Source organism: Vidua macroura, chromosome 3 (genome assembly GCF_024509145.1).
Source record: "Vidua macroura isolate BioBank_ID:100142 chromosome 3, ASM2450914v1, whole genome shotgun sequence".
NCBI classification, from domain to species: domain Eukaryota; kingdom Metazoa; phylum Chordata; class Aves; order Passeriformes; family Viduidae; genus Vidua; species Vidua macroura.
This window is the reverse complement of record NC_071573.1, coordinates 95,144,712-95,172,684: the sequence shown is the minus strand read 5'-3', so window position 1 is coordinate 95,172,684 and position 27,973 is coordinate 95,144,712. Positions and strand designations below refer to the sequence as shown.

The 27,973-nt window shown below is 37.6% G+C and overlaps 1 protein-coding gene across 4 annotated transcripts in view; it reads left to right on the top strand.

Annotated features, from left to right (window-relative positions):
- FBXO25 (F-box protein 25) overlaps nucleotides 1-20,798 on the top strand; it is a 30,165-nt gene extending 9,367 nt beyond the window's left edge. The window contains exons 3-11 of one of the 4 annotated variants that reach the window (XM_053974269.1): nucleotides 356-465; nucleotides 1,239-1,288; nucleotides 4,167-4,259; nucleotides 7,858-7,951; nucleotides 8,685-8,869; nucleotides 10,747-10,929; nucleotides 13,084-13,227; nucleotides 16,908-16,934; nucleotides 19,552-20,798. In XM_053974269.1, coding sequence (XP_053830244.1) covers nucleotides 356-465; nucleotides 1,239-1,288; nucleotides 4,167-4,259; nucleotides 7,858-7,951; nucleotides 8,685-8,869; nucleotides 10,747-10,929; nucleotides 13,084-13,227; nucleotides 16,908-16,934; nucleotides 19,552-19,641 — 976 coding nt within the window. In that variant the 3' untranslated portion in view covers nucleotides 19,642-20,798. Of the gene's footprint in view, nucleotides 1-355; nucleotides 466-1,238; nucleotides 1,289-4,166; nucleotides 4,260-7,857; nucleotides 7,952-8,684; nucleotides 8,870-10,746; nucleotides 10,930-13,083; nucleotides 13,228-14,579; nucleotides 15,118-16,907; nucleotides 16,935-19,551 lie in introns of those variants that run through there. The other 3 variants (XM_053974270.1, XM_053974271.1, XM_053974272.1) reach the window with 3 other exon arrangements.
- The last annotated feature ends 7,175 nt before the right edge of the window (nucleotides 20,799-27,973 follow it).

Genomic DNA, 27,973 nt, shown 5'->3' with positions numbered 1-27,973 from the left:
CACTTCAAATAATGGATTTTTGTACACCAGAACTTTACAGAGTTTTACAGTTGTCCCACTAGTACTGTCTCCTTCGTAGTCCTTCCTGAATGTCAGTAATGACTTTCAGGATACCATTTAGAAAGATACTATCATGCATTAATTATTTTGGCAAAAATTCAACCCCTCTGGGAAGAAAACAAGGCAGCTGCTCTCCAGATACGTGTTGCTATAGACCATGTGGTAGAGGATCTTAATTAAGAACATGATTTCTTTTTTTTTTTTTCAGCTGGTAGACTTTAATGCAGAAAATTGTAAGATGTATGCATCTTAAATATTTAATTACTGCTATTCTAATTAGATGTTTTTATTTCAGTATCATAACTGGGGATGATGAGAATGAAGAAGTGTACAATACTGAAGACTGTGAGTTTGCAGCCAAGAAAAGGAAAAAAGATCATTTTAGGAATAACACAGATTCGCAATGTAAGGCTGGGGTTTTTCATTTATTTTAGAAGTCTCATGTAGGTTCAGAGAAATGTTAAAATAGTTATATTATACTCACCTATAGAGTAGCCTTCCAAATTATGCCTATTTCTGTATTGGCAACAAATTCTGGTGTCAAAAGTGATATGTCTTAACTGAAACTGTGTTATTGATCATTTATTGTGTTGGATTTTTTTTTTTCAAATACCCAAAGGTAATTCATTTAAGAATAGTAATTGCTGAGTATTAGGTGTCTTCTGATACTAACCACTGTTATGTTTTGTGGACTAGTTTTAGATTAAATTCTTCTGGATGCTTATGGAACCAAGTCAATGCAGAACAACAGGCACCTGTACAGAAGAAAATGGATTAGAGGGGTGGAGTGGTCAGGAACTAAAGCATTGTTTATATATGCTGTACTTTCAAATGCTAAGGAGCCTGTTGTATAAAAAAAAAAAATCAGGAATTATGTAGGACCACTGTTATGTCAGTGATTGGTCACAGCTGACAAAAGTTGTCATTCATCTGCCAATTGTGTGTCAACTCTTGTGGTTTTAAAAAAACACATTTATATAACTTTTCTATTATTTTCATGAAGTCCATATCTTGTGGCAATTTTTAGTTATCTTTTCCAGCCTTTGTAAAGTTCCTTCATTAAAACTGTTCTGCTCTTTTATGAAGCATTTTATTGAAAATTGTATGTTTAGTTGAGTTTCTGGAGGGCATTAGCTAATGTGGAAGCCTAAAATGCTTATATTTTTATTTTATTTTAGGCTTTTATCGTGAAAAGTGGATTTATGTTCATAAAGAAAGCACCAAGGAAGTAAGTCTGCATGGTGTGGGTCAATTCCTAAAATCTTTGTGGTTCTTAATTGACAGACAGTATATTGAAAAAAGTATTTTTGCCATGTGGTCTTAGGGGCTATACTTAACTCTCTTCATTGGCAACACTGGACATGTGCACATGGTGAGGCAAAGGCAGCTGGCAAAATGACTTCTCAGTAGGTCTTTGTGGCAGAGATGTGAGAACTTGCAAGGATAGACATACAGTTTTTCACTACTTATCCAAGCCCATCTATCTTTCTACTGTCTCTTTGAACTAAAATTGAAAGTATTTGCAAAACCAGAGAAATATCTCCAAAGAAGTTGCTTGCAGGCAGCTGTCTTATATTTTGGGATCTTGGTGTAAATTTGAATGGAAGTAAGTAAAACATCAGTTTCAAACTTTACAAAGAGGATCTTTATTTTCAACCAAGTCCACATGCTTTCAGTTTGGGATATAAACTGTATCATGTAAGTGTAAAGGGAATATGAAAGCTCTTGGAGTGACCTCTTGGAAAGTTAAAATACATCCATTGTATGTAGAGATTAAACTGTCTTGAGGTGTGAGTTTCATTCCTGTGCTGATTGCCATGGCTATCTGGGATGTGTGGAGCTTGAACACCAGTAAGGAGGTTTTACATGCACGTAGTAATGCCAGCCAGGAGAGAGGGAAGGAGGTGAGGCTGATGGCTGTAGTCAAGCAGGCAAAAGTACCTTTGCATTTTAGAACTGAGAGAGACAATACAGAGCTTTTTACTCAGGAAGGACATGCTGTTGAGGAGAGCTTACATAAAAGGACCTATTTCAAGACTTTGCAGACCTTATAGACCAGTGACCCAGAGACTGCCCATCTACATCTGAAGGGTACTTTAAAGCCTTTCACCAGATTCACAGCCCTCTTTCTGCTTATCTTCTAGATGAGGTTACTTAGATTGGTCTGCAAAAGTCTCAAGTATGCTTTTTCCCTTTCTGCTGTCTTAAATTAGGGTGAGAAGGAGCAGGGGGACAACAGACTGTCACCAGTCATTGTGGTGCTTTGAATGATAAGGTTTCAAAGTACTTTGAGGCCAAAATACAAATAGCCTAAAATCATGCATTGGTGTCCTTCATAACCCATATATAAAGGGATTAGTTTTTCCCCTACTTGTGCAGAAGTTGCTGTACTAGTGATGTGTAAGTATTTGCTTCTGTTCCTTGTCCATACAGAGAGCAGATTAAATATTTCTAGTTACCTTCTAATATTTGACCATTTATCTTTCAGGTTTATTTGGGTTTTTTAGTATAAAAAACAAACCAGGGATGGTTAGAATTAAACGCTAATCTTTCAAGTAATTCTTTGTATAAATTTAAAAGCTTAGAATAGTAGGTTGAAAAAGTAGCAAGGAATAAGACTACATGAGCCAAAAAATTCAGAGCAACAATTTAAGCTAATCTAAATCATTATTCAGACGCTCTAGTTTTTCTTACAGGTTCTAATCCTTCTTGATTTTGAAATAGTGGTCTCACAACTAGGAAACATTTCTTCCCAAACTGGATACTGTTTTTTAGGGCAAAATGAGAAGATAGGGAGGTCTTGATACGAAACATGTGAACTATGCTATGGTAGAGCATTGAAATTAAAGTAAACCAAAACAAGTGCATTTGTGTGGCTGGAATGAAATTGGAGATGTTTTTGAATAATTTTGTCATGATTGTACACTGGGAAAGGTAGAACTGTAGTTTCATAGCAATCTATTCAGGGAAATGTCTTATGCTAATGTTTTAAGCATGACCTAATGATAACTGTTTAGCCAGAGAACAGCCACAAATACTTAATTTTTTTCAACAAAAGTTTAGTTGACTGTATGTGTTAATTCACTGCTATTAGCTAAGCAAGGTGTGCATATTGTGAAGTGTGCAGTGTGCTTGAGGTGTATCAGCTGAACGAGCAAGCAGTACAATTCTGAATTTGGTCATTAACCAACAGGCAGTAATTATCACCACTCTGCGTGAATTCTTAACTGTCCCATCCCTCTAGGATACGTGCAGGGTAAGCGTTCACTGGGTCGCAAAAAGGAACATTATTTGTACCTCAAAATTTGTCAACATCACATAATTTACCGAGGAAGTCTTTCTAGGAATGAGTTTTAAATAATTATTTATGCTTCTCCTTTCCTGGGCTGGCAAAACCATAGTAGCACACTGCTCTGCAAGACTCTCTTTTACCAGTTAGAGATTTTCCTAGCTTCAGTGTATTTGGTCCTGGGCTCCAGTGTGGCTTTGTGGCTCTAAATGTACTGATTTTGCATAATCCTATGTCATTTTGGGCTGATACTACCACCTTACATTGTTCTCAACAGCCTCTGAAACTTCAATTTTCACATTAGGATATGGAGAAGTACCAAGAGAAAATACACTTGCTCTTGGTGCATTAAAAAAAAAAAGTGCCTGAGCTTCTAGCACCTGGAAAATAAATTCTAGATGTTGAGACCATTTCTTCATCTGATCCCAGAAGCAGCTAGCTATGTTCTCACCTTCAAGTGTGAATCAGGTGCTTCTTTGTGCATGGCAAGTGGGGACTGTGATAGCCACGAGGAGTGCCAGCATTGTGGCCATGCAAAAATGGAGTAGATTCCCAGGGAAATCAAATACCAGTAATGCCAGATTACACATTTAGTATGAATTGAAAGGTCTTGCCTACATACCTGATGGTTACAAATAGTGTATCTTGTTTCATTTAATTTCTTGTAGAACAAACAACTCTTCAGTCCAGAGGCACTTTATTTCCAGGGAGCATGGTATCCGTTAGCATCAGCTGCATGTTGGATTGCTTTTCTGAATGTTTTACTCAATTTAGTCTTTGTTTCCTTCCATTTAAAGTATATTTTTCCCTTTCTCAGAGACATGGCTATTGCACCTTGGGAGAAGCCTTTAACCGCTTGGACTTTTCAAGTGCGATTCAGGACATCAGGAGGTTCAATTACGTGGTCAAAGTAAGCTCTTTATTTTATATGTATAAAGCTCTTTATTTTATATGTATATTATAAAAATGCTCCTGCTGATCTGCCTGTGTGTACAAAAGGAATATTTTTGCACTGAACAGATGATGATTTGTAAGTGTATAAGTATCCTGATCATATGTAATTTATAATGCAAGTAGCAACTTCAAACTGAGTAAATTTTCTCTGGTGAAAACTCTTTATCTGGCTGTCTGAAAGCCTATAGCTTGAGGATGATGGTGATAGTCAGTGTGCTGTGTCATTTAAAAGGGGAACATCCATGGTAGTTTCAGTTGTTGTTCATCAGTCTGGGTAATGAACTCTCTTTAAAAGTAAAATAATTTCTATACAACCAAAAATAGTAAAGTGTTATTAATCTTAAATATATGTTGCTGCATCTCAAATATGTTTCAAATAACAATTTCCAGAAGTATATTTGATGTAAAAGTATTTTGCTATTTCTGTATCTTCTGTAACTTCTTACCAGTCCTGTGATTCATTGCAGTTTTTGTTGTTTTTGTTGTTTTTTTTTTTTTTTAAATCAAGGATAGGATATCTATGCATTTATCTTTGTTAACATTCCTTATAACTTGAGACTGCAGCTCAATGCCTCAACAGCTGCCCACTTGGAAATGCCTGTTTTGGGGATACTGGTATCTTACTAGCCCCAGGTTTATTTTATTATCTAACTTGAGGTACTAAAGTGCTTGTCCCAGCTCCTAGAGAAGCTCAAAATCTGAGTCAGATCAGGACTAGAGTGAACTGTTCAGTGGTGAGGCTGTTCACAAATATTGTATTTCTTGGAATGCATCCTGAACTTAAAAAAACACAAATAAAAATTAAATAAACATACCAGGAGAACACTCTTACCACTAGCCTGTGGACTATTTGTAGAGAAAACACACTCTATCCATGCCTGTGAAGATGAGGCAATGTATTATACTTTCAGAAAAACAACAGATGTGGAAACAAATCAAAAAGGATTTGCTTCCAGGTTAGTGGTTAGGGTACTTGCCTGGTTTGGGGTTTTTTTGGTATATGTATGTATTGTGGTTTAGAACATTGCTTTTTAATGCTGTTTTGGGAGCAGAATCAAGAGCCTTGATCTTTCACAAGACTTTTCTGCCTTGAACAGTAGGAAGAAGAAAAACCAAAGCACTTAAAAAAGGTGATTTGGTATAAATGGTGTTAACCTTGGGTGTCTCACTTGAATAGCAAGCAGGTAAAAGGAATGCAGATCTAGAATTTTGCGTTTGTTTTAGATGCCGCAGTGCCTGAACTGGGTTGCTCAAAACAGTTGATCAAGTCAAAGTGCAAAGTCCAGCATAAGCACATTGACCAGTTTTTCTTGTGTTCTCCAAGAAATATAAAAAGCTGGTTTAGTCAGCCAGGTTTAAGATCACTGAGGAAGTAGTAGTACTTTAAAATTCAGAAATTTGGCTTTGCAATCCAAACCATTATTCTGCTAATAGCAGACCCTAAGAAATCTGAGTGAATTTAAAATAGTAGATAGACTTTCAAAGTCCTTTAATTGTTTTAGAATTTATTTGGGATTTTGAAAATTTAGAATTGTTTTACAAATACAAAACTTTGATCATGTCTTTGCATCAGTTCCCCTGAGGTGGTAGCTGTTTGTTGATAGCAAGGTATAACTCAAGAATACTATTTTGAAAGACCAAACCCTACTCTAGCTCTTCTTTGATCCCAGACCATCCAGATGGTTCTCCAACTAACTAAAAATATGTCATTCATTATTAAAAGTTAATATTGATGTCTGTCCAGGACTTTTTTAGGATGGGCAGTGAGGGGGAGAAGGTAGGATCGGTTACTTTTTGTATTTGTTGGTGCTGCAGTGTATTGATAACTTCGTAGCTGTTAAATTCTGATGCACTGAATTGGATCTGGGTGAGTTTTGGCTGAATGTTTCCAAGTAAACATATCATCCATTCAAAGTTACAATCTGTAGACAACCTAAGCCATGGCTCTGCATGTATCAGTGTGTGAGATCCTAGTACTTTCTGCTACTTTGCTTTTGCTAGAATTGTCTTAATCCTTGCATATTACCTTTCACTGAAATTGGAATCTTCATTATAATCAATCAGGTGGAATTTGTTTCTTTAATTTGATCTTTAGACTGAGCAACATAACAGATTTTTTTTTTTTTTTTATTAATCAAGAGAAATGTACCTACTTGCTTGAACTGGCAGACTGCCAGAGACTTCTAGGTATGTTCTCAATTATTAATCAAGCTAATAGGCTTTGAAAAAGCCAAGAAAGAGATCCTGGTATCTATTTATACAGTTTTTGAGACTAAATTGATTGTATTTAACTACATCAGGACAATTATTTCTTTCTTTCATAGCACATAATGTTTTGTGAGAGATAGTGCAGAGGAGCCAGAAGTAACATTATTAAATCGGGGACAGAACGGGTATATTCTTTCTTCCTCCCAAGGAAAATTATTGTTGAGTGAAGTGTCAAATTGGTGTTTTAGAAATGAAGATACAATATAATTTTTGGCAAGCTTAGTCTTTGTCATCCTCTTGTGCCAACACTTGGTGCTGCCCTACACTGGAGCACTCTGTAAGGAATGCTGTTCCATGCTTTCCCTTTCCAGTGTGTTGAGAACACTTGTTCTGAACTCATTGTTATAAAGTGCAAATTGCAAAGCTCAGTGCCACACCTCTCAACATTGCAATGGTGTCACAACATCAAAGTCTCTCATAATAAGAGACCATTTTTTGTTGAAGAGCTAATGGTTCTTATCAGATATAAAACTTAATCTGAAATGTAAAAGCAAATGTGTCAGAATGGAGCAAGGGCTGCCTCTAGTAGCTATAGCTTGGCATTCATGTGTGGCAAGAGCTTAAGTTGTTGTGATTATTTTGCCCTAAACCATTGCCACTGTTCTTGTCACTTTTTTTTTGCTCACAGTAGTTTCAGAGGCAAATGTGTGGACAGCTAGGAGATTCTTACTATAATACTTAAGAGAAAGTTACTGATATGTTTTATACATTGCTCATTATTAGATTGCTGTGGTTTATTCTACCAGGGACCTGAATGTAGGTCTAATACAGAAATTGGTTTTGCTGAGTTTAGGCAAAATAGGGTATTTCCTCTCCATGAATAGAAAGTAGTGCACTAAATCCATCACATTTCAGTTTGACCAGTAAGATACTTTGACTCAAGCTGTAATTCTGGTAGCTGGTATCAGTTCAGAGTGATGTTCCTGGCCACCAAATCTGTCAGGGACTTCAGGACCCAGCCACATCCAAGTTCACATTTGTATTTGTCAGCCCCTAAAACAGACTCTCTCTGTTGCTTCGCTACAGCTCATAAAGTATGTAATGTGCTTTGCCAGAGAAAAGTATTTGTACAGTATTTTGAAAATGTGCATCCTTCAGAAATTGTTCATGGAATGCTAGTGGGAATGGTTAAAGCTTTCCACGTCTTACTTTGTCTTCTGAAATCTGTAGTTATATTTTCACAAAATGCCAATGCAGGCTGTTGTAGGTGAGCATATGCACTAAATGTGCATTTAAAACCATCCTTTACTTCTGTCATTCTTATGACTTTTAACCTTTTTCTATAGCTTTTGCAGTTAATTGCAAAATCCCAGTTAACTTCGCTGAGTGGTGCAGCACAGAAGAACTACTTTAACATTTTGGACAAAATTGTGCAGAAGGGTAAGACCTAAGGATTTGTAATCTAACTGTTCAAATTTAATTGCTGTAACTAAGCTATCAACTGATTTTTTTTTTGTTAGTTTTATTGCCATTTTTACATTTTCAGACATAGTAATAGCATACTTAATTATGCCAGGTTTCATACTTCCCATCCCATGATTGCAGTAAGTTATTTTCTCTTTGTTATTGAATAAAGTCTATTGAAACAGGTTGGTGAAATTAAGTGACATTTAGATTCTATTCAAAAACTATTGGTTACCGTTCAATTATGCTCTTCACAAAATGCAAAAGCTTTTAGGTTAATAAAATGTTTGGGTTTCAGTTTGCATGATGTACTGAGACTCAAAAAACATAAGTTTTGATTATTTTAAGAAAAAGCCATTACATTATATTGATTTCTATTTTTTTTTTCTGGTAACCACACTAAATGGAGATGTTATACTGTCTGCTTTGAACTGAAGAAATTTGGGTTATAGCTACCTGTTTAGCATTAAGCTTATTAAATGCATTGCATGAATTTTTGCATCAAATTTGCCTATGAAATTGTTTATTATTGATCTTGCATGTAAGGAACTGCACCACTGAAGGCCATGGTGGGAATTAGGGCAGTTATTTGTACAAAAACAATTGATTTATAATTAATTCATCTAAAAAATAGTATTGATTAGCTTGAGCTGTTAGCTTGGTTAACTCTTGTCATCCAAAATTGTATTTGGTTTGTCTTGTTTTCCAGTTATGGAAGACCAATATAATCCACGATTGATCAAAGACCTTCTGCAGGATCTGAGTTCTACTCTCTGTATACTGATTAGGGGAGTAGGAAAATCTGTGTTGGTAGGCAACATCAATATTTGGATTTGCCGATTAGAAACTATCCTTCTGTGGCAACAACAATTAAAAAATCTTCAGATGAACAAGGTATATTATTAAATCATGTTAATTAGTATTTGGGGGAGGAGAATTATGTTGAATTTTGCATGCGGATTTGTAAGTGAACCAAGTTTCATATATATTTTAAAGTTTTACTTGTTTGGTTTTATGAAGAAGTAATGTGAAATTAACTCATTGGCATCAACTTAATTTTCTAATGTTTTAATAGCTTTTCTCTAATGAAAACTGCTACAGTGTATGTACTGCTGCTTTGTGGTAGAGATGTATAGATAGAATTGGTTTTCCCACTCAAGTTTTAAAAAATTTATCTCTAGTTTGTCAGATAGACTTGAGGAAAAAGCCCCAGTTTTTAGTTCCAAAATAAATTTTCTACAATTGAAGAAATAAAAATCTAAGACGTTTTGGAGGTGTATCAACTCAAGTAGCAATTTTACAGATTTATTCATTAGCACAGTTGCTTTTGTAGGAAAAAAGATAATGACTTCAGCATCTGGATTTTCCTCATGTGACTGTGTTCAAAGCATGTGGTATGCACTGTTCCAGGGTTTTATAGTGGAAATGTCTGATGATAAGCAGACAACTTTTTTTTAATTTGAATGGTTTACTCCTGGAAGAAATCCTCTAAGATATTGCTCCCTGTAAAGTCATACAAGTATTTTATCTATTGGCTCCCAGCTATGAAATTTTGAAATTGTCCTTTCTATGTGAGCTGGTTATCTGAATAAACCAACTACTTTTGGAATAGAAAGGAGAAATGAGAAACCTGGTCACAGCAGTTTCCATGTGCCAGGCCACCACAGCACAGCCACTTCTGAGAGTGCAGTTACTGCTGCACTTGTTCCCTTCCAGCGTGACACTTCCCTTGGCGCTGTTTTACACTGGCTGAAGTAGCCCATGAGGAGCCTTGCATCTGTAGTGCTCACATACTCCTTCTTCAGAGGAGGAATGCTGCTGCCCCTGCAGTGCTTGTACCAGATGACTCTATGGGAAGTCTGGTCTATAAGCAAGGTGAATGGCTGGGCAGGAAGCAGACAGAAATGTGAGCCCATGGGTGCAGGGCTGCAGTGCTGCCACCGCCTTGTGACAGGGCAGCTCTGCTCCCTGGGGCTGGCAGCTGCCCATGCTCTCCCTGCCAGCTGAGACCCTGCCTCCAGCCAGCTGGGCCTCTGCCACCTGACCCTGTGGGCTCCAGCTTTAGTTGTGTAGGAGCTGTGCTGCTGCTTACCCCACTACAGTTCACAGAGGTGTATAGTCTTAATGAAAACATTCTCAGTCATTTCTGTCATCTCTGCAGATCTTCTCATTTATAAATGAGGGGGAACTTTCTCTAGACTTCAGAAATTATCCCACTCTCTTCTAACTTCCAAACTGCTTTCATTTTGTATCTCTGGTCTTCAGTCTTGTATTCTATATTCTGTTCTATACTCTAGTTCGCTTAAGGCAAGTTGATATGTGTTTTGTTTGCTAATAAAAATTGAGAAACTATAGTGATTCAACAAGTTAGAAATAATTGGTTCATGCCTTTCTTATAGTTAAGGCTTTAGCACACTATAGATGAAATTGACTAGATTATAGTTTTCGAGACTGCATAATATTATTTTGGGAGAACAGAAGTGTTTCAAAAATTATTTGAAATTTAAATAATGAATTTAAGATATGTTTGTTTAAACAGTAGGAAAGCTATGAATTATAAAGCTTACAGCTTGTTGCTTCTTCTGTACCATTAGTCATTTAAATTTTCAACAGCAGTTAGAGAATAATTGTAGGCAAGCATTAACCATAGATTTTATTCAATGATTTGAAAAAACTAAACTATGACCTAAGATGCCTCTAAGGTAAAGAATCTTATTTGTACTTTATACTGTCACGTTTTTGTAGCTAAAATCTTCAACTCTTACTTCCAGCAAGTCAACAATGGACTTACGCTTAGCGATCTCCCTCTCCATATGCTGAATAACATCTTATACAGGTTCTCTGATGGCTGGGACATTATTACTCTGGGTCAAGTGACCCCAACTTTGTACATGCTTAGTGAAGACAGGCAGTTGTGGAAAAAACTCTGCCAGTACCATTTTGCAGAAAAGCAGGTAATAAACTCTGTTATTTGTATAAATGTAGCTTTTTTGATATCATATACTAATAATGGAGCATGAACTTGCCCTTTTTGAGATAAAAGTGTATCATTGTGCAGTAATCGTGAGTGTTCTCTGTATTTGGGGCTTGATTCCTCCTAAATGTTGCATTCAGTATGTCTGTGAGTTTAAGATAACTACTGGGCTGTTTCCTTGCATTCACTTTTAGAAATAATGCATTCACTTTTAAAAATAATGCAAGGAAACAGCCCAGTAGTTCTCCTAAACTCACAGACATACTGAATGCAATATTTTGAGGAATCATGCCCCAAATACAGAGAATACTCATGATTACTGCACAATGACTGCAAGATGGGCTTTTTAAAAAACTGCCTAGCAGTGCTGTAGAGGATACCTCCAAAGTGTTCCTCTGAAGTAGAGCTTGCATTACCAACTAAGGTAGGCAGACAGGTTTCTCAAACTTTTAAGCTACATGAAAATTCTGGAGAAGCCAACTTGAATCTTTGCTAAGAAGGTAAGAACAAATGCTTTGAAATTAATAATAGAAAGAGAAGCAGTACTTTCCTATCACTTTCTCATAAAGAGCATTGAATTAATCTAGGAATGACTCCAGAACTGTCTTCATTTTCTGACATTAATAAATGCTGGGAAAAAATCAGACTAGGTGAAAATAAACCTAAGAAAGTGGAAGGTACCTCATCAGAGCCGGAGGAAGAACTTTTGAAACATTCTGTACTGGAGGAAGCCAAAAGTGCCTGTTCTTAAATCTGGCAGGTTGAAGTTGCTTGGTGACTACCAGATTAAGTATTATTGTAATGGGGAAGGCAGAACTGAAGCTCAATTAACTCATGCACCATTGACCCAAATAAGATTTTTTTTTTTGTGTGTGAGATGAAAGGTTTTAGAATTAACTGTGGAAAAAATAGACAGAAGCAAACTGAAAACCCATCCTCAGAAGCAGCCCAGAAGAATTCAACGTAAAGTTACAAGGATAACAAATTTAAGCTTATGTAGCAGTTGAGTGGATTTTGAGGGTAGATGAGGGAAGCTCTACTGAACAGTGACAAAATTGGTTAGAGAGGAACTTCTTATACTAGGGTAATGCAGGGGAAAAGATCCTTAAGGGTTTCAGTGAAATTAGCTGTCCCTGTGCCCCATAAAGTACTCTTGTACACAGTGTTTCCAGTGTGTTCCTGAATGTTCACATTCAATTTCTTACTAAGTTATTATCTAATGATATTACCATATCAAATTCTGCTTCTTCTCATTACAAGTGTACTGGCTAAGCCACAGAATCACGTTAGGTTGGTTTTTTCTGTCCCCTGCAGTGTGTTTGTTGAGCCATTGAAACAACCATGAAAACATAATTGATATCTGAAGAGCATTTTTGGAAAAAACAAGAGCCATTATGAAACAAAATAAAGTGTAGCTGAAATCAGAAAGGCAGTTCTATTCTCTCCCCATTCAGGAATTGTCTTCTGAATGAAGAAAGCCTTCAATGCATTAGCATTAATCCATACTGAGTGGAACAGAAGTCTTTTATAATACATACTTAATAAACCTTGTCTGTTTCTCAAGCTGGGGAGAAATAGCTGTTGTGCTGCAGCTAATCTTTACATGCAGATTAGGTCCTCAAGGAGTATGTCAGTGTACTAATTATTGCTATCCTTCTAGAGAGATCACAACCAAATGTGAAAAAGAAACATGTATATGCTTTTAAAATTAAAGGAAGAGCTTTATTTAAATCCATAATGCTTTAACAGAAAACGATGACCTGTAATGCACAATCATGTTTTTAAATCTCATTCCTGAGTGATTTGGGTTTTTTAAAAGGATAAAATTAATTGCTTACAACTCTAAATACTGTTTTGTTAAATGCTTCTTGAGTATAATTAGAATAATTTTGAGACAGTAGAATTAGATCAGCTGTGTATGGCCTAGTTTTTCTGGGCAAATATGCACTCTCCTATTTTTAGTCTTTGCCTTCCATCTTTTTTGTGGCCAGATCTCTCACTGCTTTGCAGAGATGTATGATGTCATAATATTGACTTCAAAGAATTCTAGTTACAAAACTTCCCCCCACCTTCCCCTGTCCTTTGCCTGAATTGACTACAATAATTTTAAAGAAGATATTAATTTTATGTCTAGTTTTGTAGGCATTTGATTCCATCAGAGAAAGGTCACATTGACTGGAAGCTGATGTACTTTGCACTTCAGAAATATTACCCAATAAAGGAACAGTACGGGGACACCTTGCATTTCTGTCGACACTGTAGTATTCTGTTTTGGAAGGTAAGAGCTTTGGAACAGATAATCAGAAATAAGTTCAAACATCTACTGGTGATCATCTGCAAAGAAAAATACTACGGTCATCTTATCAGCTGTCTCATGTGAAAGGTGATTGGATAACTAATATCTAACTCTAAAATTATATATAAAACTTCCTTATAAAATCTGTGTTAAATTCTGAAGTTGTTCTTAATCTTGCCTTCTTATTTCTTCGTATCTGATAACTCAATACTTAGAATTGCAAAGAAAAGTGCCATGTGGAAAGAGTTACTTTCTAGTTAGTGACACTTACTTAATTTTACAGCTGAAATATCAGATATGGGTAGTGTCAAGTGGACAACAAAGAGCAAGAAATGTTTGAGAGATTTTGGAAAATACTCATATTACTCATATTCTAAATAACATAAATTAGTTGCTCTTGTGTCATCTTTCTGTGATATTTATGAGAAGTTTTATGCCAGTGTGAGGCTTTTGAATTTTCCTTCAGAAAACCTAGGCTGTTTAGCAGTTTAAGCTAAATTCTGCTAGAAATAGCATGTTCCTTAATGATGTGATTTTGAAGTTGAGTATTTTTGATATCATGGGAGCCCTTCCAGGTAGTAATGTTTTGCAAAATTAATAGTAGGAAAGCAGGTAACCAGAACTGGCTCCTACTGTGAAAAGCCTGGGCATTTTCTGAAGGATCTGTGTCAAGAATGACTAAGAACTTTCATTACAGTAGAATAAGTCTTCAGCATGTAACTCAATATGTAGGGTAAAGCCTCTCTCTGAAAGGGGAAATTTCAAAGTTAAGTACACAGGTGCATTTAGATGGGCATTAGTGGTATGAGATTTCTCTGGATTGCCTGCCTTCACTGTGTAGAGTTAATGCTTTCTACACTAAATTTCTCTAATTTTGATCTTAATATAATTGAAAAGTACAAGTCTCTAATATTAGGAATTACTTTGAATGTGTTTGGAATTAAATGTTTAACTTTGGAGATAGTGGGACAGTAAGAGGCAGTGAACCTGTGCAGGTTGCAGTAGTATTCCAGTAGTAGGTTATAGCAGTCAAGGTGACAAGACACCTGTTCCAATCTACTGCTGGAATAATAGGGCTCATTTTGGACTTTTAAATTCTTTGAAATGCAGCACAGGAAGCTCTAAAGGTACTTTGGACTGATGAGCAGTACCTCCTAGATCACCATTCCAGTGCTGCCTCATCCTAAAGATTTGGGCAGGTCTTAAAGTGACAGTGCAGTTATAGATTGTGCAGAAGCACACAACCAAAAATACTGGAGCAGGTGTTGGGATCTGCTGTTTCAACAAGAGCACAGTCAGCAGGTTGAGGAAAGTCATTATCTCTTTTCATGCAGCACTCATTAGACCACCTGGGATGCTGCAGCCATGAGGCCCCCAGCACAAGGGAGATACTGTTGAACTGGGTGAAGTAATCTGGGAGGCTGGAGGACTTGCCATGTGAGGAGTGGCTGGAGAAAATTGCTTCAGGGGGACATAAGAGCCTGCCATGAGGACAACAAAGCAAGGGAACAGTTTGACCACAGAGCTGATGCAGTTTCCATCCTTGGATGTGATCAGGAACTGACTGAAGCTCAGAGCAATCTGGTCTGATCTCACAGCTTAGCCTGCTTTGAGCAGGAGACAGGGCTGGAGACCTCCTGAGGTGCCTCCCAACCTGATCATTCTGTGAGCCTACATTGCAGTATTCGTTGGCATCTAAGCCTTGTCTCTGTCTTAAAATAAATGATGATCAGGCTGAAATGGATTGTTAAATGAATTGATTTATGCATAATTGGCATCCTTATTGGTAGGGACAAGTTAATTGTTCATCTGAAATACTGTCCCTCTTTTTACAGGGCAGTGTGGGTCAAGTAGTGCTGGTCATTCAGTTATATGGGGGAAAAATAGTGCTGCTTTTTTTTTTTCCCAGACTCTTGTGTCTGTATCCCTTCCCAAGCTTGCTAAAGAGGTGAGAAATAAAGCAGGGGTGAGGGGCAAAGGGATAGGAGGTATTTTATGAATTCTAGATAAATCCTGTTCTGGGTGAAAATATTCCTTAATCTGAACATTTTTCTGGCTTTGAAAATTTATTCAAGCTTCAGTATCATACTTGATTAGAAAGACTGTTAAATTAAATATGTATATGAGTGCTCAACAGACAATTATATTTGTAATGCATAGCAAAAAAAAAAAAAACAAAATAAAGCAGAAAAACAACAAAAACACTACCACCAAATCCAAATTTTAAAAGAAAAATCACAGTTACTACAGAGGAAATAGCAAGTGTTTGAATCTTGAAACAAATGGAAGCACTGTATTCTTCAGCTAGCTGACAATATGTAAAATTTTTGTTTCTTCTTTTAATGGTGTAATGCAGAAGTCAGGGAACTCTTGTTTCCAAGGTCATTCAGAAGAACTTCAGGCAGAGCTGAACACTTCTTCATATGGCATCTATTTTTATTTTTCTTCCCTCATTAAAGAGCAAAGCAAAACATTGGAATAGTTGCTGAGAAAAAGGTGCTAAAGCGATCGGGGCATGAAGACTAGGAAAGATTAATTTCTCTTACCTCAGTTGTGCTAACAAGGAACGTGGCTACTCTCCATAAACTGTTTTTGGAGACAGAAGTGGTGCATAAGCATGAGACTATTTTGGGAAATTATTTACACTAAGGGCCATCCTTGATGCAAGTAAATGGTAGTTTTGGGTAAGTGTGCTGAGAGTTAGGAGTTTCTAAGAACCAAAGCCACAAGGGTCTCAAATAGCCCAAAGGCACAGCCCTAGCTAGTGATGAGAAGAGTTTTTGGCAATTTATGAAATGGATAATATAATGTAATTGCTGACAATGTGAGAGGGCTACACGCAGGAAATTCTTGGAACCCTCTGTTTTGTGTTCTTTTCAAAGAAGGCCTTGCAAAAAAGGGACTGATGGCAGCTGAGTTGAATTACCTATTGAACTGTTGAAGTAGGTAAATAACTTTTTCAGTATACTATAATAACCATAATGGGGTTTTAACAAGTCTTCAGGAGTTTTTCAGGAAGAGGTATTTGTATTCCTTTACTTGTCTAAAATCTGTAACCAAAGTCAATTTATATATAGCACATAGGAGTCTCCTAAGTTCTTTGTTGGAAGTACAGTGACTTTTGTACTCTTCTGTGTTAGGAGGGAGTCATAGGAAAGTTTTCATACTGAACGTCTGTTTTCAAAAGGATCATTGCTAAATCCTTTAGCAATAAGTCCATGATGAAACTGAAAAATCCACATAATTTCAGTAGTGCAAAAGTAATGGCTAATTATTGTGCGATGCCTTTGTGAGTGGTTTAATGTATACTATTTCCTCTGTTCCACTAGGCACCATTGCAATTGTGGCAGGTTCTTTTATTTTCCTGAGCTTACTTAGTAGCACTTTTCAGTTATCTCAGACATGGCCACAGAAGCTGAAATGTCTTTTCTTCTTTCAGTTTCCAGGGCTTTATGAAAACAGTGTAATCACTTCGCATAACACTCGGTTTTAGTCTTCTTGTGACTTCTGCTTATTTTGGTTGTTACAAAGCTGCTTGTGATTTGCCACAAGAATAAAAGACTTTTTCTAAATGGCTTATGAACCTTTGCTTAAATAAACTTTAACTCTGCTTCTTTTACTTTATGGCTCTCCTTCCTGCTTCCTTCTTCACGATTTCAAAGGACTACCACCTTGCTTTGTTACTCCAGGTATTTCTTCTGTCTCATCTGTTTTCATTGCTGACTGTTCCATAATGTCAAAGTGAATAATGTGTTCCTTTCTAATCTGATGCTCTCTGTTTTGATTTTTCTTTCTACACATCAGTTCAGCAGCAGGAATTGTTCATTTCTTGTTCTGTTTTAGATAAGGGTAGTGATAACTTCCCATCTCAGCTTTTCATCATTTTGTCTTTTATTATTGCTATAATCTCTCTTAATGCCATTTAAACTAGGAGCCATAATTCAGTTTCTAATGAGCATAGGTGTTAGTGGGATCAGACAGATGTTGCTAAGAAATAGGTTTCTCTGCACTCAGTGTCATTATAAACTGTTTTCTGCATGCCCTGATGTATTTAATTCATACTTAAATTTGAAGAGTAACATGTACCTCAGCTAACTTCCATACAAACGTACAAAAATTGATTTTATTGCACTTGGAATGCTGTAGTCGTATTTACTTTTATAGAGAATTTCTCTGAAAAGGAATTCCCCAAAACAGGCTGCATGTGACTTGAGATAGTCAAGGGAAGCAATTAAATTGTTGTCTTCTGAATGAAGAAATGGTGAATATACTTTTACAGATCTTCTTAATACCTAGCTATGCTAGATTTCGGAAAAAACAACTACATTTGCCAGTAAACATTTCTGGGGAATTCTCTTCTTACTTTCAAAGAAGTCTGCTTTAGCTTTGAACATTGAAACCAAATTATTCTAACAATTTATTAAGTGTTTTTATTTTGTTATTGAGTTTATTATTCCCATAAAAATGTATTTCTCTCGAAATGAGGAATACTCAAAATTACAAGAAAGTTGTGATTCTTCTTTTCAGTTCTCATAACTTTTTTCACTGTAAAATTTATTTTGTTTTCAATAACTAAAAACATCAATAACTGATCTCTGAGATATTTTTTGCACCTGTAATTCCCAACTGGGTAGAACTTTCAAAAGCGCTTTTATAACAATGTGCAGAGAAAGAAGCATGTCACAAACTCGGTTTAAAATATTCAGGAGTACAAATAAGAAAGAGGATAAACCCTACCTTTTTTCCCAGGATTATAATTCTGGTGGTGTTTTCTCCTGGAAACTAGGAAAGTAATGACATGACATTGACATGGCAATGGGTAGAGAAGATAATAGTCCATTAGCAACTACCTTTGAGTGTTTTCTGGTGTGGTGCAGTACTTCCTTGCAAATGTCATCTCAAGATGAAGGTGTTAAGGTTAACACTTCTGATTTAGGTCTTCGCCATCTGATCTGTCTCATCTACAGATTCCCCCAATAGGCAGTTCTCCCTGGGTCTCTTTTTTTATGTGTGTGTTTGTCTTTCCCTCTGTGTCATGAATAACTGTTTCTCAAGTGATGTTAAAGCAATTATTAAAAAGAGTGGGAGGATGAGGAGGTGATACTACCTGGCATATTCTTGTAGTCCTCCCTAGACTTAATGGAAAAATACAGATAAAAAAATCTATTGAGTAACAATTTCCACTGGAAAAGCTGAGCAGTATTCAGAATGTATTTCACCTGGTGCACTTAGGTGCTGCAAAGACTTTGGGTGGGAATGTGGCAGTGAGGAAAAAAAATATCACTTAGAGATTCTTTCCTTCTATTATCTGAATTGCATGTAATTGCACTTCCTATGGAAACAAAAGCAATGAAGACCATAGTAGTCTGTGATCTGTTTGTCATGTATTTATCTAGTTTTCTTGTCTCACATGGTGCATTCACCAACATGGGTGGAAAAGGGACAGAAACTCCTTAAAGCCTGGTGAGGACACTTCTGTGCCTTACAACAACACTGACAAGTTTTTTATCTTCTCCACTGAACTGTCTGGGAACTTCTTCTCATTACACCTCTGCACTTCCCTCATTTAGGGGGTTTTAATAAGATACAAAACACAACTTTTTGTTCAAAGATGAATTTGAATCTTAAATAATTGGACAGGTCTGCTGAGGTCAAATTTCTGTAAGAGGAGAAAGAAAGCACTGCAGGCTTAGTGAATTTGTAAGGACAAAGCCTTTCCACCCTGTCTTACTTCTCTATTCCTACTTTGCCTAGGTGCCAACTTCTTTTTTAAGGCAGTACGTTCATTTCACTTGGGGAAAAGGTAGGTGTGAAAGACAAAAGAAAGATTAGGGGGAAAATGTAGCAAGGTAGAAAAGCTTTTAAGACTGGGAATTCAAACACACTGTTCAGGATTTTTGAGAAAATATCTGCTGCCCATCATTTTCAAAGCAAGGGACTCATTTTCCCTCAAAGCAATAGATGACTTCAGGTTTTCATTAAATAGATAATTTTGGTTCAATAAAGCTCATGCCTTTTTGCCTTTTTGTTATGCTTATTGAAAAATAATGAATAAGAAAGATGATACTTTTTCAAAGGCTCCAGCTCAGGTTCTCGTAGAAGGAGAAAATTGTTTTGGATTTGATTTTGCTTTGGGTTTTTTTGTTTGTTTGTATGTTTGTGGGTTTTTGTTTTTGGGTTTTTTTTGTTTGGTTTTTTTGTTTGTTTGTTTGGGTTTTTTTTGGTTTTTTTTCTCCCCTAAATTGGGGGTGAAAGGAGACTGACTATGGAAAGAGAACTTACTTATTTTTCTCCTTCATTTTTCAGGATACAGGACATCCCTGCACAGCCAGTGATCCAAACACCTGTCTCATGCCAGTATCTCCTCAGCATTTTATTGATCTCTTCAAATTTTGAGATACTCAGTAGCTGTTCTCCTGTGTTTGTGGCTGTTTTTTGTGAAGATTCAGACAGGATATGTTATGCTTTTTGTGCAATATATTTAAGTGTTATGTTTTATTGTAGCTTAAAAAAATATAGGGGGGAGATTATCAGAGAGGTTTATTTAGCATATTGCTTTTGTGCAGAATAGCAAGGAGGAAAGGAGAAACATTAAAAAAATTTCATTGTCAGGAAATCTCCAGTGGACTTTTTTTCAAGTCCAAGAAAGACCACTTTAATCTCAACTTTAAATCCATGCTTTTGACGCCTTAATGGTTGGTTAAAATTATGTAGGGGAGTTTTGAAAATTTCATGGAAGAATTAAACTACTCTTGCAGGGACCAAAGGGAGGGGGGTTTTTTGTTAATCCTTCTTTCTATAAGCCATGGTTTTCAAAACACCTCCATATAATTTGCACTATTACAAAGAATAGGCCAATATTCTCTTGGACTCTTACTACATCATTACGAAGGTGGCATTCATTATTATGAGCTAGTGAGTAAAATAGAACTGTGGTTATATCTGCTGTTGGACCTATATGAATGAAGGAAATCAACCATTTTTTGTACATACATTATGAAAAAATATTTATTTTTCTTAAGGACTTTATTAAGCATTTAACCTGTCTTAGCACATCTTGCAGAACTCGTGAGACCAACCTGGGGCTACTGGAAATCTTTCTGATGGTAGCTACAGCCTTCATTTATACTGTTTGGAATGTCTACAAGTGCAACTGCATTAATTTCATCTTCTAAGAAGAAGACATTATTGAAATTTAATGAGGATGGAGTTGCTTGTTCCTAGACTGGTACAGTGGCAGAACACTATGCTACCAACTGAGGTTTTAACCTGACAAGCTATGGGAAACACTGAAAGTCAGTCTGAGCTGGAGCAACTTCTGCCAAGTTAATCAGATGATAAATTCTCCAGGAAGCAATTTTTTTCTATCCTGTAGAACAAAATAAATTGCTTGGCTTAAGGAGGTAAAGGAAAAATTGTGGAAGTTTTGGGTTTGTCAATGAAATTTAATAATATGTAATGTACAGAAAAAAATAAATCATGTACCATATTCTGCACTTGCTTGTTCTGAATCCAGTTGTGTACAGTGTAATAAATCATGGTTTTATCTGTTATTCCTAGAAGCCTCTGGTGCATGGAGATGAATCCATTTGAATTTTGTAAGATCTTTCTGTAACCTGTTGTCTCTAGTAATTGGTAGTGGAATGAGAAGCATACAAGCAGTCCTAGTGCTATTGCTTTACAGTAGTTTGTTGTATTTTCCCTTTTTGTAATAGCAGAGCTGGGCTGTTAATAGGCTGCACAAGAAGAGGAGAATATTTATGTCCTCAAGGAATAGTTTTATGTTAACTTAGGTCTTTGTGATTGAATTGCTGATTTTTGTGGATTTTTCAATACAGGGTTTTGTGGATTTTTTTTTCTTTCTTTCCTTGCAGGTGTTGGCTGTGGCAAAAGTAATGGTCAGGTATGGATCCAAGGACCTCCATTCTTATTCCTGTTCATTCAGAGTATTGCTGCAAGCCTTGCTTTCCCAGCCAAGCACTGCTGCAGCCACTGGATTTGTTAAGGACCCAGCAGTCCTTCTTTAACAGCAATTTGTTCCCCATTCATTTAATTCCTGTATTAGGTCAGACGCTTTCCTGTCTCTGTGACCTCAGTAACCCTGACAGTGGCTGGTGGTGGCTGACATCCTCTAATCACTCCTTTATCATGGTTACAGTTTTGCTACCCTGCATAAAACTTCCTGTAAATATATGGATGCTTTCTCTGAGAGCTTGAAAGAAAGGTTTTAAAGCCAGCATTTGGTTTAATGCTGCCATGAGCTCTTCACCCTCGTGCTGAGGGACTGTGCAGAACCACCTCTCCTGCAGACAGAGGGCAAAGCTCTTACACTGTGACCTGAGAGATGCCCAGCACTGGAAAGACAAATAAGGTGACAGCTGGGGAAAGGTATTAAGAGAGCTGAGAGGGAACCTCTCTCATAGCCACTAAATTGAGGAGGGAGAGAAATGACTTTAAGGTCTTATAGTCCATTTTAAGACAGGTTTGGAAAAAATAGTTTTCATGTTCAGCTTAGTGCCCACCAGGATCCCAAAGCCAGTATAGTGGCTTTTTAAACATTTCTTCTGGATAAGAGATACACACAGATGTGCTGAGAAGCATTTCAGTTCAAGACTCTTTATTTAAGAAATCTTAAACACTGAGTGTGGAATCACATTGTCATGAGCAGTAATACAAGCTTTTAACACTGGCAAAACTGAGTTTTGGGAATAGTTCTGTAACTCGTTAAATATTAGTGAATACATGGCTTAGACTTAAGGCAAATAGCTTGGTTAAGAGCTAAATAGCTTGGTTAAGAGTGGCTATCTGATGTGAAGTCATCAGATGCATAAGAAGATAGCTTTCAATTCTGTTACTTAAGCAAAAAAGCTAAGGCAGTGATTTTGGTAATAGGGTTGGTGGTGTTTGCATTTTTGTGGCGGTCTGTTCAGTTTTTTAATTTAAATCACATAAAGAATGGGGAAAGGATTTCACCTTTAGGATACCAATCTTTAATACCTCACCTGAAGCACAGAACATATTTTGACAGCTTAAATTAATCTTCTTTTCCTTTACTCCAGCACTTTCTTGTGTAACCTAAAGCACCGTAACCATGAGAAGGGTTATACCTTAATGTGAAACCTCTGCTCTTTGGCCTCATGTGTGCTGCTGTCCTAGGAGGAAGGGCAGGCACTCTCCCCTTCAGCAGAAAGGGTGCCTTGAAATGCGTTCTAAATCCCCAAAGCAGAGGTTTCTTTTTCTTTGGGGACAGCTTTTGTCCCCAAACCTGGATTTCCTTATAGACAGATTTTTCAGTGGCAGTGGTAGGAAATCATGTTTTAACTGTGGCCCCTCCAAGATCACTTCCCAATCCTGGGTGATTTTGCTTTTCGTGAATTCTAGTCCTGAGAATAGCAGTTCAAAAACAATCAGGATATTTGCTGCCATAGTCCACAAGGAGCTTGAAATTACAAATTTGAAAAACAAGGTCTCCCTTCCCACTCCCCAGTCGCCACCTCCCAAACCTGTCTCTGAGAGACTCCTGGCCTTTTTTATTACATTCTCTCCCAACAGTTTTGTTCACCTATTTCTGGGAAAAGACATTCTGCCATAGACCTTCTCCAAGAACACTGTGTGAGCCTTTCTCTTTGGATGTCTGACAGGACTGAGGCTCTTACCTGGAAAAAACAGAGGAGTGGGACCTTGCTCACTCTTTCCCCCTGTTCCCCATCCCTGAGAAATGCATTAAGTTGCTTTAGGAGAAGGAAGAAGCTGAATTTCAGGAAAACACCAAGCTCAAACCAAGAGTTCTCTACTAGGACTATCATTAAAAGACTAGTGGCCTTTTTGCAGTGTAGAAGGCAGAAGCAATGAGGGCTAGCAGGAAGCAGAAGGTAGGACGGGGAACAGTAGCAAAACATTTTGGATTTCATGGTGCACAAATTAGCATATTTACAGCTCCGTCATTGGCAAAGAACTTAGAAGAAGGCTAGATCCTTAATATCCAACTAGAGTTGCTTGAATTGGCAGATAGAATAGGTACTTGCATTAAATAAATCAATATCAAATGTTTGGAGATAGTTGTTAAATTAGAATGCAGAATATTGAAACACTAGCTAATTATGCTATTTGCTTGCAGTGTTTTTATACTTTCATCTGCAAGGCTCAGGTCCAAACCCTCAAAGACAGTGGAACGTAATTCACAGCAAACATTCCTACTAAGTTCAGTAGGATGAGGGTTACCTTTAATGCTTAAAATGTCTCTGTTGAAGGATATGACAGATAAGTGGATCAGAACATGAGAGGTGAGAGTAAGGTTGGGTTTCTTTCGATTCCCATGGACCATCATCTGTGCCACACACAGACCTGTCCCTCTACCTGTCACACATGCTGGTAATGCTTATTTCCTGCAGGTTTATGTGTGCATTCTTCTACAAATATGAATAAAACACCTTCAGTTTTACATCTGTTGCACTTCATAATCATTGTGCCTTCAAAGTTTTTCTAACAATTTTCAAGGTTTACACCAACAGGTTTACTGCCACTTAATTCTAAAATTTACTTACTTGATTTTTATATGCTCTTCCCACTTGAATGCTATTTTCTTGTAGTATCTACAGCAAAACTATAATGGAAGAGTAATTTGTTTGCTTAAGTCAGTTTTCATTCCCATAATGCTCAAATACAGAATGAAGTTCTGCATACTGAGAGCACCTCTTCCTAATGTTTTGGTTCTCATTATTCTCTTAGGCACAGCCATTATTTTTAGCTCTATTCCTACTGGCAACTTTTAAAGCTGCAGACTTGCACTCTCCTTCTGAACTCAGTGGTATCCCTTTAGAACTTGGTAAATTTATAAAAGCAGTACTTTGGCAGCATTTTCACTAGAACCAGATATGCTTGACCATAATGCAGCAGCTCCTGCAGTTGCATGTCCCAGGCTGCACCTCTGCTGTTTTTCCTTACGCAGCTCCGCAGTGCATGGCCTGCTCCTGTGCCCTCTGTGCCCTTCCCCTGCTCTTACACTGAAGCCTGACCATGTTTAAGCAGCGACTGGGCAGAAGTGAGACCACCCCTAAGCAGGATGGGTGTGGCTCCATGGCCTAATTCAGCCCCCTCACTTCAGGAGATTAATCCTACCACCACTTCAGCTCTTACTGCAAGCTACCCATAGGCCTTCTGCTGATCCCATGTTTCTTCTGCTGCCTGCACTCACCTTCTACATTTTTCATCAACTAAGTCTAATATATAGGCATAGTAGTGTGGAATAGATCTGGAGAAGTGTTTGCTGCAAGTTGAAGAGCCCCAAAGGTACAAACAAACAGAACTTGCCATTTTCACCTGTGCACAGGGGATGTTTTTTTCAGTTGCTCATCAAAAGCCAAAAGTCCTGGTCTTGAACTGGAACACTGTGAAAAAACACCAGGAAAAAAGACTAGATGTGTGTTAGTTCTCATTCTCTAAGACCAAAACCCTGGCCTAATAATAAATATTGGTTCTAACAGCTGTAGGAACATTCCCAGATGTTCTGGACTTCTTCTCTTTATAGTGTGCTTCATTCCTCAATGCCAGAACATCAGCTCCTTCCCTAGTCTTGCACTGTGCCCAGTGCATCCATTCCCCACTGCACAGCTCAGGAGCTCAGATCTTGCACCGTGGCCTCAGCTGCTGCTCACCCTGGCCACCATGGTTTGTTCAGGTCACACCTGCCCTCGGGCAGGGAGCACTGAGGCAGCCATGCTCTGCAGATGGGTTACTGCACTTCAGGGTTAGTTTAGAAAATGAAAAAAAAGAGCATGTATCTTTTTCATTAACAGTCTAAAATAACTCTATGTGCATATTTACTCTATCTGTAGTATGACTTATGGGAATCTTGTGCTTCATCCCATCAGACAATGATTTACTTCCTAATGGGAAGTGATGCTTGACTTGTTTTCCTTTTTTTGTCCTATCAAAATGTCAGTTGCCAAGTTTCTGTCCAAATGTTCAGAAGATAAACTGTTTACAGGCACTACCTAAACTGAAGGCATTTCAGCCTAAAAGGGAGTGTTGGTCATCAGAAAAACCCCAAAGAGTGGGTCTTCATGTAATCAGGGTGTCTTTGCATGTGTGACACCCCTCCTAAAAAGCTAACAGACTACAAGTACAAAAATAAAACAAATCAAAGAAAAGTTATTCATTATCTTGCATACTAGAAATCTTTAGCAGAAAAAAAAAAAGATAATATGCCAAGTACAGTACTTGGTGTCAGGGTACATTGGTCTCCCCTCCTTTCTGCAGCACAAACACACACCACAATGTTTCATCCATCCCTCAAATACCAGAGGAATTTAGCAGTGTAACCTTGTAGAGAAGCCAAGGCTCCTGGACAAACAAGATGGTCAAGACCACAGCATTTGGGGGCTTCAAGGAAAAAAATACAAGATAAAAAAGGCCAAAAGACATTGCTATTTTATAGGAATATTTCTGTATCAAATCTGATATATTTTACTATACAATCTCAAATAATGAGACCAGCCAATTCTCTGAAAAATTACTTTAATTGTTCAGTCTCCTCAGTACAAGGGGCTGGAGCAACTAGAAAGCAAAATATCAAGATTATTTTCAGAAGTGGACAAACCAATCTCAGAAAACACAGCTGTGCACTTTTCTTCACAAAGAATAATAATTTTTCTTTTCCAATAGCAAACTCACAGTTCAAAATGTGTCGTAAAGCTTCTAGTAGTGTTATTTGGGTCTCAAGAGCATAAAAACTTAAATGCCAGCCAAGCTTTTACCAGATTGTTATGGCCTTGAAAAGAATATTCTCACTTGCTTGCATCTTCTAGTAATTACAAGACAGAATAGGAAAAATTTCTTTCCAATTGCAGAGTAGGTATTTCTTTTTTCATTACCAGTGATAACAGTCGGTAGATACCATGCAAAAAACCATCAACTCCCTACACTTTGTTTACTGTCATATATTTCATATAAATTTCTATTATTTATATTCCTATTTTTATTATTTTCATACTCTTTATTTCTTTGTAACTACAGAAGCAGCAACTTTCTGCTATGATGCTGGTGGCATTTAAAATAAATGTAATTCTCTCCTTTTGATTTCTAAAATGGCTTTTTTGCCTATATGTTTGATTCCCTGTCTTGTATGGTGCAAATCAGCCATGCTACAAGAAATTTTTGAGACTGACAGTATCTGATGATACACACCTTTGCCAACTGTCACTGGTGATAAGCCTTTTAGGAAATTACTTTTCTTCTTCACAGTACTGGTTTTATTTCCCAGATACATCAGAAACCAAGTAGCAGGCACTCAGAGGAAAGAATCAAACAAACCCCTCCAAATGAGCATGAACAGTTTGGATATGCAAGAAACAGCTAAATAATGTGCACATTCATGTTTTCAGATTGCACAAAACCTGCAGTTTTGTCATCCAAGATTCCTATACAATAACAAGCATTTTGAAAAGTTTCAGAAATTGAGACAGATGCCAGGCTGAATTCACCTGGCTATAGGAACATCTATGTTAAAATTTGACAGGGTTCTTGTCTGCTCAGGATCTGGAAATACAGGTCCTTCCACTTCCTTCCACCTGCCTAGCTGTGCATCTGGCCCACCTGTGTCTAGTTGGAGGCATCTCATGACAGCCTTTTTTCTCCCCACTAAGAACATAACTTGTATGAATGAAATTTTCTGGTTTAGCTACTTCACGTATTATGACAAGAAACATCTTGCCTAAATGTTCCCTGCTAAGTCTGTGTAGACAACCCCAGTGGTAGCAGACTGGAGTGGAAGAATGGGAGACTGACAATAAACTTTCTGCAGCTGCTCCACTGGAAGCAGTGGCTGCTCCTCACGTGTCACAGGCCAGGCTGTGCAGGTGTCACCTTGTTAGAGGCCAGTGTGTGCAAAAGCATTTCAGGTCCTCCACTCTACATGTAGCTGGGAAATCTTCAGGGAAAGAATGCTGCTTTGCCCAAGCTTTCACAACAGCCAATCAGTTAAAAAAAAACCCAAAAAACCAACAAAACCCACAACATTTTAAACCAAAAAATACCAAAATATATTTAGCTTGTTGAAACCTATGAATTCTTGCCACTGTAAAAGCAGTGTGTGATACTTTAAATCTAGGACGCTGCAAGTTTTGAGATGGCACAATTCACAGAGTTTGGGCAAACACTTCTATCACTTCCTTGGCCATGCTCTATAATGATGCAAATCATGTCACAGAATCACAGAATCAGCTGAGTCAGAAGGGACCCACAAGGATCATCGAGTCCTTGGATCCACGGGAGTCCAACTCCTGTCCCTGAACAGCACCATCCTCAAGAGTCACACCATGTGTCCAAGGGCATTGTCCAAACACTTCTTGAGCTCTGTCCAGCTGCTGCTGTGACCACTGCCCTGGGGAGCCTGTTCCAGTGCCCAACACCCTCTGGGTGAAGAACCTTTTTCTAACATCCAACCTAAACCTCCCCTGACACAACTTCAGGCCATTCCCTCAGGTCCTGTCACTGGTCACTACAGAGATCAGGGTCTGCCCCTCCTCTTCCCCTCACAAGGAAGTTGCAGCTGCAGTGAGGTCTCCCCTCAGTCTCCTCCAGGCTGAACAGACCAAGGGACTTCAGCTGCTCCTTGTACGGCTTCCCCTCAAGGCCCTTCACCATCTTTGCTGCCCTCCTTTGGACATTAATAGTTTAATTATCTTTCTTATACTGTGGTGGCCAAAACTGTCCAAGCAAATGTAAACAT